Raw genomic sequence first — 21196 nt, 5'->3', positions numbered from 1 at the left:
ACATTCTTTTCACAATAGTGGACCTTTAAATTAGGCTCAAATATGGCTAAATGCAGTTTTGAGTTGCTGTCAGACCAACTCAGATGACTACAGCTTCTTTCTCCTCACTTAAAACCTTAACATTTGGAGAGTGGCCACCACTGCCCGGTTTACCTGTAGAGATGCCATGTTTTCATACTGCATTCAAATTTCTCAGAGAAATTTCCCTTTATACAGGAGAGGTAGAATTCAGTAACACTAACTTATGTCACATATGATATATCATTTATCTCAGTACACCAGATTCTCATTGATAGATGTTGAAGGTATTCTGAAATAACATTTGATTTCTTTAATGGAAACAGATGACCTTCCTTTCCAGCAGCACCTGCATTTTATAATAGGTTCTGCACTGAAAAACAGCTTGTTGGCTTTCTGAACAATGTTATTCTAGGTCTGTATCACATGAACGGTCAGTTCTTCAATATTTCAAGCCTGTGTTCACTTTCAATAATTCTTCTGTCAATCACATCCCAAATGTGTAAAAATCAGGTGCCCTGCAGTAAACAGTCTGGCACTTTCTGGCTGAAAAATGACATTTCCAATTGTGTTCATAAATAACATGACAACTGAATTTAACTCATAGTATGCTGTCCAGATACTATAATGCCTGCTACAATGAAGCCGTGCCTGTATTAATGGCATTAATACAGTGATGATGACCATTATTTTCTACAATTACAGAGTGATTTATTGCTGACAGTCAACTACAGGGCTTGTATAGAAAGAATATAGACTTACATAAATGACATGGCCAGTGATGCTCAGAGTACCTGGTTATGCTTCAACCTGTTCCGCATACCCCCACTGGAGGTTAGTACACATCTTTGCAGCAAAGTCTGTATTACTTGAGGAATCCGATCTTTGGAGGTGCTACAAACCCACTGCCTGACAGCTACTTGTGCTTAAAGTGAATCAGAGGTGAGAGTTATATGGAGGCTGCCATATTTATTTACTTTTAAGCAATACCAGTTGCCTGGCTATTCTGCGGATTCTCTGCCTCTAATACTTTTAGCCATAGGCCCTGAACAAGCATATGTAGATCAGGTGTTTCTGACATTATTGTCAGAACTGACAAGATTAGCTGCATGCTTGTTTCTGGTGTAATTCAGACACTACCACTAGCCAAATAGACAAGCAGCGCTGGCAGGTAACTGGGATTATTTAAAAGGAAATAAATATGGCAGCCTCCATATCACTCTAACCTCAGGTTAACTTTCACTGTTTTTTTTGGAAATCAGTGACCATTAGTGATGGGTCGTTCGCAAACAAGCCGGCTCTTTGCTGCGAACGACAAGAGCCGGTTCTCAGTTTCAAAAGAGCCGATGCCTCAGCCGCCCCACACAGCCCTGCTTTGGTCTGTGGCTGAGGCATGCTGGGAGATGTAGTCCTCCTCTCGCAGCTTGTAGGAGTGTATGGGGCGGGTGTATGGGGGGAGCAGAGCAGTAGCAGGAGGGATTGCACCAGACAGAGAAGCAGTCTGGAGTTGTTATGGAAAAAATCAATTAACCCTTCGCACACTCACATGCAAATGTTCAAACAAATGCATTCACAGATTTACTCATCCAGGCACAACTGTTATCCCTACAGCTAAATTAAAAGCCAGGGTTTTAGTTCACAGAAGAATGCATTCTTATGCTTAGTCACCTATACTGCGTAGAAGTACCCAGGTAAACATAGGTGTCCTAACTCTGGCCCTGTAACATGCATAGTGCAGACATGCAAACACATTCATTGCATCAAACCTATCAATGGATTAGGAGCACACATCCTAACTTCCTCTCCTGGGAAAGACAGTGCATCTTACCAATCACACAAGGGAGCTAACGTTATGTGTCCATGTGCACCATGCGCATACACCAGCATAAGCTGTCTGCATGCTGACAAACATACAGGGGAAGGGGGTAGTGCACCGAATTGGACCCTAGCCACAGGGGTCAATGATAAGAATAAACATACATATATCCAGGCACATCGCCTCTAGTTAGGACATTAAATAAATTATTAGGGAAAGGGAGGTGCTGAAGGGGGTGTGGCTAGAAACAGCAAAAATCAATTAACCCTTCGCACACTCACATGCAAATGTTCAAACAAATGCATTCACAGATTTACTCATCCAGGCACAACTGTTATCCCTACAGCTAAATTAAAAGCCTGGTGTATGCGCATGGTGCACATGGACACATAACGTTAGCTCCCTTGTGCGATTGGTAAGATGCACTGTCTTTCCCAGGAGAGGAAGTTAGGATGTGTGCTCCTAATCCATTGATAGGTTTGATGCAATGAATGTGTTTGCATGTCTGCACTATGCATGTTACAGGGCCAGAGTTAGGACACCTATGTTTACCTAGGTACTTCTACGCAGTATAGGTGACTAAGCATAAGAATGCATTCTTCTGTGAACTAAAACCCTGGCTTTTAATTTAGCTGTAGGGATAACAGTTGTGCCTGGATGAGTAAATCTGTGAATGCATTTGTTTGAACATTTGCATGTGAGTGTGCGAAGGGTTAATTGATTTTTGCTGTTTCTAGCCACACCCCCTTCAGCACCTCCCTTTCCCTAATAATTTATTTAATGTCCTAACTAGAGGCGATGTGCCTGGATATATGTATGGAGTTGTTATGGAGACGGGGCGGGGCTATAATCCGATTCTGAGTGGTGTCTAGTGATATTTAATGAAGAGCCGATTGAGAGCCATAAGAGCCGGCTCTTTAATGGGAGCCGATTCAGAAGAGCCGATTCTCTGAGAAGAGCCGGAATTCCCATCACTAGTGACCATGTAGAGGTGAGGAAACAGTCGCTAAATGCAAGATGCAGGTGGGTGTAGCAACTACAGTTCAACCTCAGTGTCTTCAGCTCTGTGTCAGTGTTGTGATTGGTGCATGGTCACATGGTCAGAAATTCTCATGCTACACCAACACATTTCAAGACCATTTTCCTTTGTGACACTGATAAATTCTACATGTTGATTTTCATAGGGACTCAAAACACTGCTCACTGTTGATGGCTTTTTCTTTTAAGCCAGTCAACTATGACAATGACTTTGTCATCCCAGAACACTGTATTCTGCAATTCTGAGCAGAAGCAGATGGATGGTATTTAGTGGGTTTTCTTGATGCTTGCATTGCACTAACTGACATTTGGTTTATTGTGTGTGGTAGTAAATACCAGTCAGCCATCAAACATGCTAAGAACTTCTCTGGATCCAAATTGTGCATTTTCAAAAAGCTCATCTTTTTTTTATTGCAATATGCCAGGACAAAAAACACTTCAACCAACAATTCATCAAAGTTGATGTATTTGGTGCCGCAGTCACAGATAGGTCTCAGTAGAAATATAATCACTGACTGGGCATGCAAGGTTACAGGCCACACTGCCTTTTCACTTCTGCATTGTTTCCTTGCCAATTGCACAGCCAGACACCCAGTTGAAAACATTTGCACATGATGGTGCATCCACCACCACCTATAGTAGCTGAATGCCTATCAATATTCACAGCATTATCTCTTTTCACAGGGACCATATTGTCCAACAATGTCCATTGTCACCTTCCATGTTTCTTCAACCATTTCACAAATGTAGGTACCTAGACAGAGCTGTAGCTGGCCCAAAGCTCACTGCTTTTGTGCAGCGGCATGGGTAAATAACGTTAAATGTTTATTCTTTATTAAAGTTAATCTTCATACCAGGGATAGATTGCCAAGCTTAATCTTACGTCATTTCTGTATGTTAGACACTGGCCTAGGGACATGTGCTGCTACTGTTGCAGTTTGGTCTGTGTTGGTAAGATGGACTATGACCTTCCCTATCACATAACATGTTAACTGTAATACAGGGTTTCTAATAAGCATTAGGAAGAAGTAGCATAATGAGCAGTGCCATCATCACAGTTACAGATCCCGCCTTCCCTGTTGAAATAATAATTCAAAATCAACATAGCACTAATGGTGCTAAAAGGCAGAGTTATAAGGATGGTGTACACCGAAAGACAACAGAGATATGTGTTTAAAAAAAAAAAAAGGTACTGATTCAGGGCACAACCTCTGACATAGAGGACCAGGATTTGAGTCCTTGCAGGAACAAGTACCTGATTTTAAAGTGTCCTTGGGCAAGACTAATACTCCAAAATGTCTACCACAACCTGGATTTGGTGACAGAAATAATTTTTGGGAGAGGTAACCGCCTATAGTGTAATCTTCCGATAGAGTGTGTATGTTTTACTGGTGTTGAAATGCCTTTGACACTGTCACCTGCTTTTTTTTTTTTTCCTCTCCGTTATCTACCCTGCTAACAATGGTTTTGAATACATTTATTATGATTTATAAACTTTTTCTGATTAAAAAAAACAACAACTGTAGACCTAAAATGTGAGTGACTACATGAGTCATGTCAGCTTGGACACTGTCTAGATTAACAAAGTCAGTGTCAGAAGTTCAGGAGCCAAGTCGATCTAATGATAAATGGGCTGCTGGAACAAACAATAGGTGTATGAGACAAGAAAATTTCAGGGCTGTGGAGTCGGTACAAAAATCATCTGACTCCAACTCTGGACTCCTCAGTTTATGATCCACATAAACTTGACCAGCGCTGCGTAGTAAACAGTGTGTCACTCCCACTACCAACACCTAATGGAGAGCGGCTCACCAAATTTGTTGGACCACAAATCACAATGGTCAGATGCGCATGTGGGGCATTCAAGGCTCCCCTCACCTGAACGATCCATTCCACCCTTGCAGCAGTCACCATATGCAGATTGAGACCCAATGCTTGCACTTTAGCGTTTCCTCAGAATGAAAAAAACAACGCTCATAGTGCGATACTGTATAAAAGCTTTAAAATTTATTCCAGGTTTGCACTTACAGATTTTGCAGAGTTTGAAAGCTTAGAGTTTTGCCACGGGCTCTCCCCTGTCTGGCCTCCCGGTCTGGCCAGCAAGTATCCTTAATCCCTCTGTGCGGACACCCTCCAGCTCCCTCCTCTGGTCTGTAGTGTTTCAAGCATGCCGTTCGTAGCTCCGCCCTATCGATTTCGTCACAAACACATGACTCATCAGGGGCTCTCCATTAGGTGTTGGTGTTGGGAGTGACACACTGTTTACTACGCAGCGCTGGTCAAGTTTATGTGGATTTTACAATAAGGAATAGCTCGCCTTTATTTTGATTACAGCGAAGCATAAAAGTCACACTGATTTGGACTTTTTAATTTGTATTGAGTATTGAATCGGGACAGTGTTGAGGGCATTGAGCTGGACTGATTCATTTTTTCTACACTATACAGCCTGGTGTTAGCTGTATAAAAACAAAAGTGTAGGATTGTATTGTATATGTAATTTTAAACTGTATAGTTTTTATGTTTTTGTGGATTAAGCGCAGAGCTACTACAGTCATTGTGACTAAACGCGTATATCCTCAGTTTATGAAACCACCAACTCCGACTCCAGGTAACCAAAATTGCTCCGACTCCAACTCTGAATCCACAGCCCTGGAAAATGTCATAGACTATATCTTATGACCTACTACTATTACTATTGACTAGATCTGATCTTCACGAAATAGGAAGAAATTGACCACTGAGGAAAGAGAAATTTGAACCAATTAATGACACTCCTACATTCTAATCTATACACTATAAGTTTCAGAGCTCCATGGAACTTATTGCTAAACTTTATCACAGACACTGCTGATGCTCCTTCTGAATGAAAATAAATCTGGCATGAGCAAGTATAGAATTACTCAAGGTATTCAGTAAATATTTCAGCATACGACTCAGATCACAGGACACCTTCCTGGGAAAGTTTCATGTCACAGATGCAATAAACCCTGTGCATGTATACTTCTGAATTTTAGTTTTCACATTCTGAGGAGGCATATTTAGTCTATGAAGATCCCTTCATTTCTGGCTTGTCACATAAGAAAGAAGTGAGCGATTGTGCATGGCTCCTAGTTTCCATTATGACATATAAGCTGACACAGAACGTGATCTGACGAGACAGCAATGGCTCCAGGGTGAGAACTGGGAGAAGCTCATCTATAAGAGACTGTCACATAGACTTGTTTCACTCACAGGAAGTAGATGTTCACAAAGAGATTTAGGTCAGTCTGGGGAAAAGCTACTCAGCCTTTTATGAACAATCAAACATTAATCAAAAAGGTAATAAATCAAAGAGCGCGGGTGTTGAAAAGAGATCAGACTCTCCATGTGTCTGTGTGTCTGTGTGTTGTAAAGACCAGTCAGAAAGTTCTTTAGGAATACTAAAACCAGAATCAAGAAAAACAGAACATTTCATATAACCACAGCATTATAATTTATTCTCACTCATGTTTGGATATATTTATTGCCACTTTGACAAGGTATTTAATATTTTCTTACTTCTAACAGATGTTGTCTTCAGGCATTTTGAGAACTCTTTTCAACAACTCCACCTTGGCATACACTGATTTCCATTAGGTGTTAAAGAGACACTGAAGCGAGAATAAATCTCGCTTCTTGTCTCATAGTCAGCAGGGGCATGTATGCCCCTGCTAAAACGCTGCTATCCCGCGGCTAAACGAGGGTCCCTGACCCCCCAAACCCCCCCCCCCCTGCAAAATCTACGACCAACTTGGTCGTAGATTTTGCTGCTTTTGAGGCAGGGCTAATGGCTGCAGCCCTGCCTCTCAGCACCGTCTATCAGCGGCGCATCGCCGCCTCTCCCCCGCCCCTCTCAGCGAAGGAAGACTGAGAGGGGCGGGGGAGAGGCGGAGATACGCGCTGACAGACGCGCGGGAGGCAGGGCTGCGGCGGCTAGCCCTGCCTCAATCCGGAAGAGATTCCCCGCTGCTCGGAGGGGTTTTCGGGGGGTAAGGGACCCCCGTTTAGCCGCGGGATAGCGGCGTTTTAGCAGGGGCACACATGCCCCTGCTGACTATGAGGTCTGAAGCGAGATTTATTCTCGCTTCAGACTCTCTTTACGTTTGAAGGACAACTGAAGCGAGAGGGATATGGAGGCTATCACATCTAGTTCCTTTCGAAGCAATACCAGTTGCCTGGCTATCCTGCTGCAAACACTTTCATTCCAGTGCAGGAGATTTGGGCGCAGCCGGTGCCACCATAGGCCATAATAGGAATTATGGCTATAGCGGCGCACAGTGAGTAACTTCAGCGCCGTCAGATGACGGAGCTAAATTTACATATAAACCACTATAATTTGGCCTCCAGCAATGGCTGGAAGCCGAATTCTTTCATTCCCCACCATCCACGGCGGCCTGGAAGGGGAAAAGTATTTAACGCCGCCGGGAACTTGTACAGGAGCAGGATAAGCCATACCGGCTGTATCCTGCGCCCAAGTCTCTCGGCGGTGATTCCTCTCGTACGCATCCTGCTGACCCTCTTCCTCACATACTTGTAGGCACAGACCCTGAACAAGCATATGCCGATCAGGCGCTTCTGACACTGGCAGATCTGACAAGAGTAGCTGCATGCTTGTTTCTGGATTTAATCAGACACTAGAGTAGCTATATAGATCAGCAAGGCTGCCAGGCAACTGGTGTTCAGTGTTCCCCCCTGAATTTTTTTACAGCCGGGTGGCATGAAAAAGTTGCTGGGTGGGGGGGCGATGGGAGAATGCAGGCCGGCGCTTCTCTGCACAACTCTGCTTTCCGCATAGGAGGAGGATGAGGAGGTGAGCCGATGACAGCTGGTTGCTCACCAAAATTAGCCAGGTGGAGCACATGGCTAAAAGGGCCTGGGGAGAACAATGGGTATTGCTTAAAAGGAATTAAATATGGCAGCCTACATATTCTGCTCACTTCAGATGTCCTTTATAGGGAACCTGAAGTGAGAGGGATATGGAGCCTGCCATATTTATTTCCTTGGAAATAATACCAATTGCCTGGCAGCCCTGTTGATCTTCTGGCATAAGTACTGTGGCACTGAGTCAAAACCCTAGAACAAGCATATACAATAATATTTCTATAGCGCTTTTCTCCCATAGGAGCTCAAAGCGCTTAGGCTCTCTCAGATTCAGTAATTGGTAGTAGGATGAAGTATTCACACAACAAAAGTTATATTTCTGCAAATGCCAAACTGAACAGGTGGGTTTTCAGTCTGGATTTAAACATATCCAGGGATGGAGCTGTCCTGATCTGTTGAGGTTAGGAGATCCAAAATGTAGGGGCAGCATGACAAAAGGCACTGGGACCAACAGTTTCCAAGTGGACTCTGGGTATGACTAGATTATTAGAACCTGTGGATCTGAGAATGCGGGGATTGCTACGCAGCTGCAACATTTCTTTCATGTATCCAGGGTCCAGATTATTCAGGGATTTAAATGTCAGTAGGCCGATCTTAAATAGGACCCTCCATTCTATAGGTAGCCAGTAAAGGGAGTGCAGGACTGGTGTTATGTGGCAGTGACGGAGTTGGTTGGTTAGCAGTCTGGCAGCAGTATTCTGTATCAGCTGTAGGCGGTACAAGACCTTTTTTGGAAGGCCAGTGTAGAGAGCATTGCAGTAGTCCAGTCGGGAGGTAATGAAAGCATGAACTAAAAATGGTAGATCTTCTGGGGGGTGAGGTGCTTGATTTTTGCGATGTTCTTAAGGTGAAAATAGGATGATTTCACCACAGCAGAGATGTGAGTTCTGTAGTTTAAATCCCCATCAATTAGAAATCCCAGGCTACGCACATGATCGGAGCTGCATAGATCCATGCCTCCTATTCCCAGTGGTGAAGACTGCAAGTTAAGTTGTTTAGTTGTCATGCGCTGCCCTCCGATCAGAAGGACTTCAGTTTTGACTTCATTTAGTTTCAGCCAGTTGTCATTCATCCATTGCTGTAGTTCACGTAAGCAGGCTTTTTTAGTTAGAGTTGGGTTAGCATATGGCTAATGCAGAAAAGCCTGAGTAAGCTGACTCAGAGTACCTGATCTGCAGCATGCTTGTTCAGGGTCTACAGCTAAAAGTATTAGAGACACAGGATCAGGAGGCCTGCCAGACAACTGTTATTGTTTAAAAGGATATATATATCCATATCCTTCTCACCTCAGGTAGTTAATTAGCTCCGGTGAGACACTAATTACCCCGCCTGTAAATATGTGTGGTTTCCTGCAAAACGTACTGTTGGTGGGCCTTGAGGACAGGGTTGGGGAACTCTGCTTTTAGGAGCATATTTATAAAGTTAAGCATACACAATATAAGTAGCAGGCACACCTTGCAGTAAGTGCATGAGCATCCATACAACTGTGGAAGAACATACAATCTCCATGTAGAATGCGTCATTGGTGGGACTGAAACCAAGGACCAGAGAGTGTGAAGATGTCTCTACTGTGGGTAACATTTACCATGCTACTTACATGGCAAGAGGACTACTTTTAATATCTGCCATATAACAAATGAGAGAAAAGAAAATGGCTGTGTATGCATAAAACAAGTCAACAAAGAGTAAACATAAGTTGGAAAAACGAAATGTACGTTTTCACAAAGATATGACACACTAGTGGCAGAGAGGAGAAACACAGGAATGTAAATCAAGAATATCATCCTTCAAGCCTTCTACTCAAAGAACGTGGCTAGTGGCAAGAGACACAGTATATGGCATATACATGCAGAAGAGGTGGCCCACAGGTATGCCCCTTAACTTTTCCATCAGAAAAATTGCATGAAACAACATATGAAATACCACATGATCACAGACAGCCCAAACCCAGCACTTCGTTCGCAGAGGCCAAACTCAGCACTTCATTCGCAGAGGCCAAACTCAGCACTTCATTCGCAGAGGCCAAACTCAGCACTTCATTTGCAGAGGACAAACTCAGCACTTCATTCGCAGAGGACAAACTCAGCACTTCATTCGCAGAGGACAAACTCAGCACTTCATTCGCAGAGGACAAACTCAGCCACTTCATTTGCAGAGGCCAAACTCAGCCACTTCATTCGCAGAGGCCAAACTCAGCACTTCATTCGCAGAAGCCAAACTCAGCACTTCATTCGCAGAGGCCAAACTCAGCCACTTAATTCGCAGAGGCCAAACTCAGCCACTTAATTCGCAGAGGGCAAACTCAGCACTTCATTTGCAGAGGCCAAACTCAGCCACTTCATTTGCAGAGGCCAAACTCAGCCACTTCATTTGCAGAGGCCAAACTCAGCCACTTCATTCGCAGAAGCCAAACCCAGCACTTTGTTCGCAGAGGCCAAACTCAGCCACTTAATTCGCAGAGGCCAAACTCAGCCACTTCATTCGCAGAAGCCAAACCCAGCACTTTGTTCGCAGAGGCCAAACTCAGCCACTTAATTCGCAGAGGCCAAACTCAGCCACTTCATTCGCAGAAGCCAAACCCAGCACTTTGTTCGCAGAGGCCAAACTCAGCCACTTAATTCGCAGAGGCCAAACTCAGCCACTTCATTCGCAGAAGCCAAACCCAGCACTTTGTTCGCAGAGGCCAAACTCAGCCACTTAATTCGCAGAGGCCAAACTCAGCCACTTAATTCGCAGAGGCCAAACTCAGCCACTTCATTCGCAGAGGCCAAACTCAGCACTTCATTCGCAGAAGCCAAACCCAGCACTTCGTTCGCAGAGGCCAAACTCAGCGACTTAATTCGCAGAGGCCAAACTCAGCCACTTAATTCGCAGAGGGCAAACTCAGCACTTCATTTGCAGAGGCCAAACTCAGCACTTCATTCACAGAGGCCAAACTCAGCACTTCATTCTCAGAGGCCAAACTCAGCACTTCATTCGCAGAGGCCAAACTCAGCACTTCATTCGCAGGTAAGCCTAAACCCAAGTTTTGAAGCACCTTTGGGTATAAAATTAAGGTTTATCCGCAAATAACACAATTGTGACATACCAAGCCATACATGATATAGATTTCTAAGATGAAGCCCAGGGTCACTGCTATATTACACACATGAGCTAAGGGGGTTTCTATGTCAAGTTCATTCTAAAATATTAAAGCTTTCATAGTAGTCTATGTGGAAAACAGCAGTATAAATTATCTTGACATCATGTAAAGTCTAACAAGAAAGGCTTCCCTTTGGCCCAGACACTAATATACACACAACATTGTTCAGAAAATGGGAATCTCATTCTTTAACTGCTATAGCATAATCCTGCAAATTTTCATTGCAGTTGGGTCAGATTAGTTTCAAGGTCTCATTAAGACAAGACAAATAACATTTATATTGCGCTTTTCTCATGGCAGACTCAAAGGGCCAGAGCTGCAGCCACTAGGACACGCTCTATTGGCAGTATCAGTGTTAAGAAGACTTGCCTAAGGTCTCCTACTGAATAGGTGCTGGCTTACTGAACAGGCAGAGCTGAGATTCGAACCCTGGTCTCCTGTGTCAGAGGCCCCAGCTAAATTAAACTTCCAAAATATTTTTCTTCTAGCAGTACTACTTTAAAATTAGTTAGACAAAAAGAACAGTGAGAAATTAGGCTATTGAACAGTCAATTAGAATGGTACATTAAAGGAATATTCCAGGGAAAAAGTAAGACCCGGAAGTGAGCCACAGTGGGGGACCAGAGAATCGTTTTGTCCCGGCCCTGGCACAGGACGTCAGCGGGGGACCGGTAGAGGCCCCAGGTAAATTAAATTTTTTTTTTTTAGCTTACAGTACTCCTTTAACTCATGATTTATCTCTCCTTGGGCCATTTGCAAGTCACTTTTTCACCTGAGTTTTCTCCTAGGAGATAATTTTTCATTTTCTGTTTAAAATAATCTTTCAGCACTCTGCAACTAAAACAAAAGTACCAAAAGGTTGATGAAAATGGATTATCAAAAAATATTTTGAGTATTTTCAGGTGAAAAAGTGAATTGCATATGGACCCTTATCTGTTATTTTTTAAATTTTCTTCTTTTATTTGATTATCTCATGCATTAGTCCGCCTTATGCTCGGTACACACCATACATTTTTGGATCTCGATAGATCATTTCCATCATGTCCGATATTACTTTTTACTGCTTGATTTCTCAAAGAAGTGAATAGAAATTGATAAGAAAAGATAAGAGAATCAAGCAGGAAATCAAGTGGAAAACAAATCGATCGAACGGAAAATCGCCCGAAAAATCGTGTGTACCTAACATTAAAAATAAGTAAAGGCCCATACCCACGTCGGATTTTTCCAAACGACGGGTCGTTTCAACGTCCCGTCGTCCGCATGCCAAATCGGGCGTGTGTACAGACCGTCGTTCGGGTGATAAGACTGGTCAAAAATCAGTCTTTTCACTCGAACGACAGTCTGTACACACGCCCAATTTGGCGTGCGGACGACTGAACGACGGGGCGTTCAAACGACCCGTCGTTCGGAAAAATCCGACGTGCGTATGGGCCTTTAGCTCTGTGAATCTCAACCAAATGCCCTTCATTCATTATGACTGAAGAAGTGATGAAATATACTCTTGAAGATAAAACAGCGTCCAGTTAAAGCTCTCCAGTAACAGTGGCCACTTACACCATGATCATTTTTTCAGACTAATATCTTTTACCTACAGAAAAAAGCCAAAAGTTGACAAAGCCTTACCTTGGCACCGGAATATACTTGAGTTTCTTTGAATTGAGGTCAGTGACTTCAAGATAGGCAGATGCATGGGGAGGAGTTGTATCTAATAATCGAATTAAAGTAAGAGTTAGTATATCAGCATCTCAACAAAAATCTATGCAGTTGTGTTACAATGTTGTTGAGAGAATTGTAAAGTATTTACCGTATGTGTAATTATACTTCTGTGGGAAAACAATGATAGCTATGCTGATATTGTTCATTTTGACATTTTAGGTAGAAATGTTGCATCTGATTATGAAAGGGAGACAATTAATTTACCTTTCATCCAGGGCAATGGGGAGTTTGTATGACACAAAGTGAGTTTATTAAGCAGACTGCATATCATTACTGACATTCTTTCAGAGGAGCGGACATACACTAATTTATTTATAGACTTTAATAGTTGTCGGTACACTCTGAATAACCCCACACATCAAGGAGAAAGGAAAATTCACGGGATAAACATAGCCTTTTAACAAAAACACACGACACTTAAAGGTTAAGATTTAGTCTAATATATAAATTCTACTTTCTAAACAAAGACTTTAAAAGCACAGGCTCATATGTGAGTTCACATGTTATAATGACTGTGACGAACATTACGGAAAAGTCGTGCGCTAGCGCCATCGACTTTCGCATGTCGTGCACAGTTCCTGTCAGTCTTGGGTAAATGCACAATAGATGTCAATTTCCCTCTCTCTTACTGAGAGAGGACAGCCCTCCCCCACATCCTGTTCAGGTCAGGAAAGAATTCACACGTGGCTAGCTCCCCTGCCGAGAAGCCATTTGGTACATAGCTCATCTTCCCCCAAAAGGAAACCCAGCTCAAACTGGTTGAGATTCAAAATTTCCCTCCAAGCGTATAGCTTCACACAAAGGGAACGTTAACTTATTAATAATTCAAAATAGGTTTGGCACAGCAAGACCAAAATTACATTTCCTGATACCTAGGAAACAGGTCTATAATTCACAATTATCATTCTCTAGCTATCAGGAAACAATAGAGAATCCACTTGATCCAGCCTGCGTAGAGCAAATTCGACAGACTAGGCGTGTATAGACTCCTTTAATACAGAGTCGCGTGCTGCTTATGAATATGGTCTCGGATTTGCGTTGCACCCATCTGGGGCGGAATTACACAAATTATTAATAATTGGTACATTCCTTGCTCCAAGTCTGTGGGTGGTAACTTGCCTGCCAGGAGGTAACCCTGCCTCAAACACACCTACTTTCCAGGTAGTGACCGCCCCAAAACTCTGGTCAGTAAAAAGCGTTTGCAAGGAACTCCTCCCAGTTCTTCAATTCCCATCTACCAGGAAGGTCTAGACATGTGCTCAAGGAGAACCGGGCGCATGTTGTGTACAAAGACTTTAACCTGAATGCCTACTTTAAACTGGACTATTTTCTTCATTTTTCAAATGGACTGCTCAGCTAACGAAGTAAGAATTTTCTGATTTTATTCCTTTTATTTTTAAGCTTTGTGTTTTATATGTTAATAGGTGTATATAACTGTATGTAATGCATTTGTGTTATTAAACGTTTAAAAATCGTTTAGCGGTTATGACCTGTTGCTGAACATACACAATCGTACCTATTCTCCTGAACTCGCTACCCTGTGTTTAATAGAAGTATACACCTCTACAACCCGTATGCGAGAACCCGGCCCAGATATAACGATCTGACCCAGGTTCCTGCATATTGCTAGGGGTTACTAGAGTGTTCTCGAAGTCCTAGTAAAATTACAGTAGCGGGCTGTGTAACTCGCTTGGTGGCAGATCTTTGAATTGTATGTGTGTGGAGTGATTCGGTTGGTATCAGAACGCTCCCTTCGCGAGTCAGTTCATCAAATTGCGAACGCGGGTTACCCTTCGTGATGAACAAATGACCGTGTAAGAGGATTTCTGACGCTGATCGATTTACCCCATCCGCAGACCGGCCTAGCGGTCTGTGACATCTTTACAAAATGTAGTGCTCAGTACATGAAGGTTTGAACACTACTGAAACGTGTAATTGTAATATTTGGTGCTAGGATTTGACTTGAAGATAAAGTGTATAAAAACACTGGTAGAAAGTAGAAAGTAGGGTGGTCAGTACTATAGCTTTGAAATGAGGCGTGAGGGACAATTCCAACAAGCAACCCACACTACGCTGATATGGTGTGCTCTGACTTGGGAAGTCATCTATCCTCCTACTCCTAAAAATGACTTTTTAAGATATCCCATGATTATATTTTATGTTTAACGTTTACAAACTAAATTTAAAGGAAACCTGAGATAAATCATTAAGAAGAAATTATACTTGGGGCTTCCTCCAGCCCTATCCTCCCAGATGGCTCCTTTAGTCCGCAATCCTTCCGTTATGAAGGCTTCAGTCAGTTGGGCCGCACCCTTATTGCGCTACCAACTCTGGGAGTGTTCTGCCCCCAATGCTCTCAGCGACAGGAGCGCGATCAGGGGGCGCGCGGGGTGAAGCTGCTTATGCACACTGCAGCCCGACTGATGCAACTGGAGCCTTCCTAACAGGAAGGATTGTGGACAAACAGAGCTGCCTGGGATGAGTGCGAGGGCGCCAACGGAGTTCATGGAGCTGGAGGAAGCCCCAGGTAAGTATACATTTTTCTATATACTTAGTCTTAGGTACACTTTAATGTTTTATTGTCTCTGTTCAATGGCAGTATCTCAAGAGTCCCAGGGCTAAAATCTATCAACTTCTTTTTTATTTATCCTCCACTCTCACAAGTTTTCTACAAGGAAAAGTTTTATGGCTGTAATTCCTTATCAGTGAGGAATGTACTATAATCTTACAAGGATCCGGCAAGAGAGAAACTATCACTTGCATGCCTGCAGGTTAACTCTTTCAGGCAGTAAAAGACAATAAAGGAACACAGCCTAGTTATTGACATGTTTGGCACTATACATACACGTTTATATCATGTCACCTAGGGTAAACTTTAACCCTAACCTCCTCCCTTATCTACACCTAACCTTAAGGTACGTACTCACATCCAACTAGCACACAACATGCACATGACCACCTGCACGACCCGACGAACTGCATGACCTGTATGTCCACACATCTAGACTGATAAATGACCAACTCATTTACATACTGCGCACGCAAGCAGAATGACGGACTACACGTTCAAAACATGTACAAGTTGTTTACAAGTTGTTCAAACAACTTGTACACACGCATCAACAACACAATATCAGACCAACATTCGTGTGAGTAGATCCAACAGTTGGATCGGGCACGTTTACACCTGCCTGATTGTCGTCCAACATGCTAAAGTCAGACAATTATCAGACAGTTTGGTTGAGTGTGTGTACGGGCCTTTAATCTTGTCCTTCCTTATTGTACGTCAGACACTAATTGACTGCTACCCACTTTCCCAATAGCTCTAGTGGTGAGGACTGACCCCAAAATTTGTTCAATCTTCCTGCTATGGAAATCTAATCATGCCTCTTTCCATTCCACATCCTACAATTCCCTGGTCTTCTTCACTAGTGCAAAATCGGGAAACTATAACTCCACACTCACAGCAGGGATAGTGAGACTTAGTCCTGTTTTATTATACCCAAAAGAATATTTTGAATTGATGTGTACTTTAAACCAGAGTTCCCCAACAGTACATGTTTTGTAGAAAACCACAAACATGCACAGGTGAGGTAATTAGTGTCTCAGCAGAGCTGATTAACTACCTATGGGGATTTCCACAACACATGCACTGTTGGTGGGCTTTGAGGACAGAGTTGGAGAACACTGCTTTAAACACAACTTTGCAAATTATATGTATTTATACACACAAGACCTTTCCACTTTATGTTTATATATCATTAGGGGTGACATTAAAGGAGTACTGTAGGGGGTAGGGGAAAAAAGAATTGAACTTACCTGGGGCTTCTAATGGTCCGCCCACAGACGTCCTGTGCCCGCGCAGCCACTCACCGATGCTCCAGTCACCGTCTTCGCTTCACTTCCAGAATTTGCGACTTTAAAGTCGGAAAAACCACTGCGTCTGCACGGCCGTGTCCTCGCTCCCGCTGTCGTCACCAGGAGTGTATTGCACAAGCCCAGTATGATCTGCACAGTACGCTCCTAGTGACGTCAGCAGGAGCGAGGACATGGCCACGCATGGCGGGGACCGGAGCACCGGCGAGTGGCTGCGTGGGCACAGGACATCTGCAGGGGACCATTAGAAGCCCAGGGTAAGTTAAACTCTATTTTTTCTCCCTACCCCCCTACAGTACACCTTTAAAGGGGAACTGAAGTAAGAGGTATACGGAGGCTGCCATATTTATTTCCTTTTAATCAATACCAGTTGCCTGGCAGACCTGCTGGTCTATTTCTCTGCAGTAGTATCTGAATAACACCAGAAACAAGCATGCAGCTAGTCTCGTCAGATCAGACTTTAAAGTCTGAAACACCTGATCTGCAGCATGCTTGTTCAGGGGCTATGGCTAATAGTATTAGAGGCAAAGGGTTAGCAGGGCTGCCAGGCAACTGGTATTGCTTAAAAGGAAATAAACATGGCAGCCTCCATATACCTCTCTTCAGTTCCCCTTTAAGAACTATAGTGGTGAAGAAAGCTTTGTTGCATGGCATGTAAAATTGAAAGATCTGCAGTAAACATAAACAGGAACATTTTCTTCTTGGTTTGTTAACATCTTACTATAAATAAAGTGCTGCACACGTGTTATTATGAATAACGCGGCTACAGCAAAAGCTGCTTCACAGTTAATAAATGAGTCACAGAACCCAAAAATACGCCGGCTCCTTCGCACATTCTTCACGCACACTATGTGAAATTAATTTGTCACCTTGGATTCACACTGTTCTTAAAATGTACTAAATTAAGAAAGACTAAATAATACTGGTTAATCTTGGATTCCTGCAGCGCAGACTTTAGCAGAACTTGCAGCTTTTATGCTGGAAGATTTTTTACAATGAGGAGCACTACTGGCACTATATAGATGACGAATATAGTACTCCTCCCAGCTTCTGCAATTAACAACTCTCAAACATTCAGAATGGAGAAAGCCATGTAAGAACAATCATAATGATGATATGCACAGAAAATGTCATCTTCCCTCACTATACATCACATATCAAAGAAGGCCAACTTGGGCATTGGCGCTCCACTTCTGTTTTAACTTTAGCCAGTGGTGGGGGGTTTGGCTCTTGTGGTGTTTGGCTATATTTAGCACCATTGGCCCTCCATTATAGAATATCCAAGTGCCAGGCATGTAGTTTGGGTGCTGGGAATTTGACTCCTGCATATCGGCTGTGGTACTGAGAGCTTAAACCCGAGGGGGGTTTGTGAAATCAATATTAGGACACAGAGGCACATTCTGCATACAATGCCCAGCCTCTGTGTCCTTTTATTCTGCCTCCAGCCGCCCACCGTGCTTCCTCAAATTGGCTTACAGAGGCGGGGAGGTAAGGGACACAGGCGGGGAGCTGCGCTATACAGAAGGCGGGGGAGCGGCGGTGGGTGGCAGCCAGAAGGTAAGCAGCAGACTAGCGACAATCTGCTTGTCGCTAGCCTGGCGGTTTTTATAATGGGGGACAGCAGTGCACGGGGGCGGCTGGAGGCAGAATAAAAGGACAAAGAGGCTGGTGATTGTATGCAGAATGTGCCTCTGTGTCCTAATATTTATTTCACAAGCCCACCTTGGGTTCTATTTAATTATATATTAGTTAAGTGCCGAAGTATCTGCTACCAGCACAGGATGCTCAGCTTGAAGTGTATCCGAGATAACATGTGACATGAGATATATGTGTATATACAGTGGTAAGCATACAGACACTTATGCTGTGCTCCTTTTCCTTTTTCCCTGCCTGAAACAGTTAATATTCAGTCATGGAACTGACAGGTTTTTCCCCAGTTGGGCTCACTGATAAAAAAAATTACAGCTATAAAACACTTTCTTAAAGAGGAACTCCAGTAAAATTAATGTAATAAAAAAGTGCTTCATTTTTACAATAATTATGTATAAATGATTTAGTCAGTGTTTGCCCATTGTAAAATCTTTTAAATCCCTGATTTATATTCTGACATTTATTACATGGTGACATTCTACTGCTGGCAAGTGATGTAGCTGCTGTATGCTGTTTTGGCAGTTGGAAACAGCTGTAAACAGCTATTTCCCACAATGTAACAGGGTTCACAGACAGGAAACTGCCAGAAGTACCTCGGTACTCAGAGGTTCTTGTGGGAGGGGTTTCACCACAATATCAGTCATACAGCGCCCCTGATGGTCTGTTTGTGAAAATGAATAGATATCTCATGTAAAAGGGGGTTACAGCTACTGATTGGGATTAAGTTCAATTCTTGGTCGGAGTTTCTCTTTAAGCAGATAACTGGGCTTCTGACTGCATGGGAAAGATAAGAAAGTCAATAGTTAATTTGTTTTCACTCTGGGACCCTTGAGACACTGCAATTGAGCAAAGACTATACAACATTACATCTGCTTTGTAAATGCTTATACATAAAATAAAGCTTTGAAATATCTGAAAAAAAGGCATTTTAAAAGTAGGAGGACAGATCCAATTGTTTATCTCACTAGTTTATTTTCATCTTGGGTTCACTTTAAGTGTACATGAGCATCGGGTGGGGCAGTTGCAGGATAGTATGGTGCCAGGGGTTCGGCTACAGTTATTGGCTGGAACACCAGTGTTAAGCTTAGTTACAGGAGGGTTATTGTTAGGGCATAGGTTAGGGGTTAGTCTTGGGCATAGTTGTATGAGAATAAGAGTAAGGTAAAAAGAGAGTCAACACAATGTTCAAAGCTTGGGGGACACTCAAGTTAACATGCACCTGTTTTTCATGTATGTTCCCATATTGTCCTCCCTCTACAACCACTAACACAACACACAATAACACTCTCTTGATTCTCAGCTCAAATAATACACACAAATGTAATGTATTGATGGGAATAGATATACTTAAAATTCCTTTTTTTTTTTACAACGTTACCAGTTTGCAAAATTGTCCATAATATTAGACTGATGTTTTCTGAATACTGCCAAGGAAATATTAGAAAGCACTTATTGGTGGGCATTTCTCATTACCCAAGGCTGCCTCAAGAGACCACCAGAGAGAAGTGATAACCAGTGGTGTAAACTGGGATGAATAGAACACTACTTTCCAGCAGTCCAAGACCTGCTTTACATCTCTAGCATACTTATAGAACATGAATGTGAATGTTTGTTTTACACACTGTTATACCTGCAACACAATTTACTGTAATGTTTTAGGCATACTAGGAAATGTGGTATGATGATGAACTCTGATATTAAGCAAAAAGACCTGCCTGTTAATAAATAATATACAATCTATATATGGTTTTATGACTGTAGCTATATTAGCACACACATTTGTAGTATGGATAAAATGTTGAGTGCTGTATGTGATAGAGTATAACATAATCTTAGCAGTGTTTACAAACGCTTTTTCCACTGCCACCATATTGCTCACGCTTCCCATGTGTCTAAAGTTCTGATTGTGGTAAAAAAATAAAAATGAACAAAAATTACATTTTCCTTTTTTTTAATGGTGACTGATACTATGGAAAAATGTCATCTATATTGGGATGACTGGCATTCTGTGAGAAATACTTTGCAATCTTCATAGCTTATATAGTGTGTGGTCGATACATTTACTTGCTATGCAGGTTTTATTGCAGGTGGACATTATGGATATCTGTTTTCCATTCTGCTGTAATTGCTGTCTTTTAGATAACCTTTTGACTTGCATTATTCTTTTGTATTGTACAAATATTCTGTTTGCACAATAAAACTTTAGTGAAAGAAAAAATATTTAAAGCGGATCCGAGATGAAAAACTAACTATAACAAGTAACTTGTCTATGTATCCTATCTAAAGTTTAGATGGTTTACACAGCAAATCTAGCTGCAAACAGTTTTAACCACTTCAGGATTCTGCGTACGCATAAGTACGCCCCTGAATCCTGAAGCGGTTTCCGCGAGCGGCCGTTCCATGTCAGGTCACGGAGGGTGTCTCCGTGACATTTGGGTAGATCTGGCCTTCATAGTGTAAGTCCAAGCAAAACTTGTCAGTTTTTAGCAAAGGCTGGAAATACATACAAACAGTTCCTTACATCATTCAGGCAGTCCAGTGGTAACATTTCAATGCTAGAGGTCTTTGGTATGCACATCTGTTGGGAGCATTATGATGGACCTCCAATTATCATTTAAACTATTTGGGCTTCTTGGAGTAGTATTGGTATAAGAAAAAAAAAAACAGGGATAGGGCCAGTTCACACTGGACGATTTTTCAGCGTTTTGCTGATCGCCGACAATCAGCAAAGCGATGCTACTAATGTATCCCTATAGATACATTCACACAGTAGCGTATGCGATTTTGATCAATCACAAACGTTCTGCATGCAGTGTTTTGCGCTGCGATTCTCGTTCTATTGAACAGGAATCATAAGCACAAATTGCGCTGAATTGTGAGATTTTGCCTGCCAAATGTGCTTCAAGCGCCAAGTGTGAACCAGCCCTTAAGCCCCATACACACACTCAACAGGGGTCTTTTAGGCTCTCACAACTTTTCTTGTGAAACACCTAAAAAAAATCTCTTGCTATTGTTCAAGCAGCTGATAAGACTGATAAGAA

The 21196-nt window shown here is 42.6% G+C and overlaps 1 protein-coding gene across 1 annotated transcript in view; it reads right to left on the bottom strand.

Moving 5' to 3' along the window:
- Positions 1-21196, bottom strand: part of VWA8 (von Willebrand factor A domain containing 8) — a 476746-nt gene that overhangs the window by 140948 nt on the left and 314602 nt on the right. The window contains exon 37 of the mRNA XM_068267802.1: positions 12537-12618. Within this exon, the coding sequence (XP_068123903.1) occupies positions 12537-12618 (82 nt within the window). The remainder of the gene's footprint in view (positions 1-12536; positions 12619-21196) is intronic.

Source organism: Hyperolius riggenbachi, chromosome 2, assembly GCF_040937935.1.
Source record: "Hyperolius riggenbachi isolate aHypRig1 chromosome 2, aHypRig1.pri, whole genome shotgun sequence".
In the NCBI taxonomy this organism is placed as follows: Eukaryota; Metazoa; Chordata; class Amphibia; order Anura; family Hyperoliidae; genus Hyperolius; species Hyperolius riggenbachi.
The sequence above is the reverse complement of the archived record's forward strand: the minus strand, read 5'-3'. Positions and strand labels throughout refer to the sequence as shown.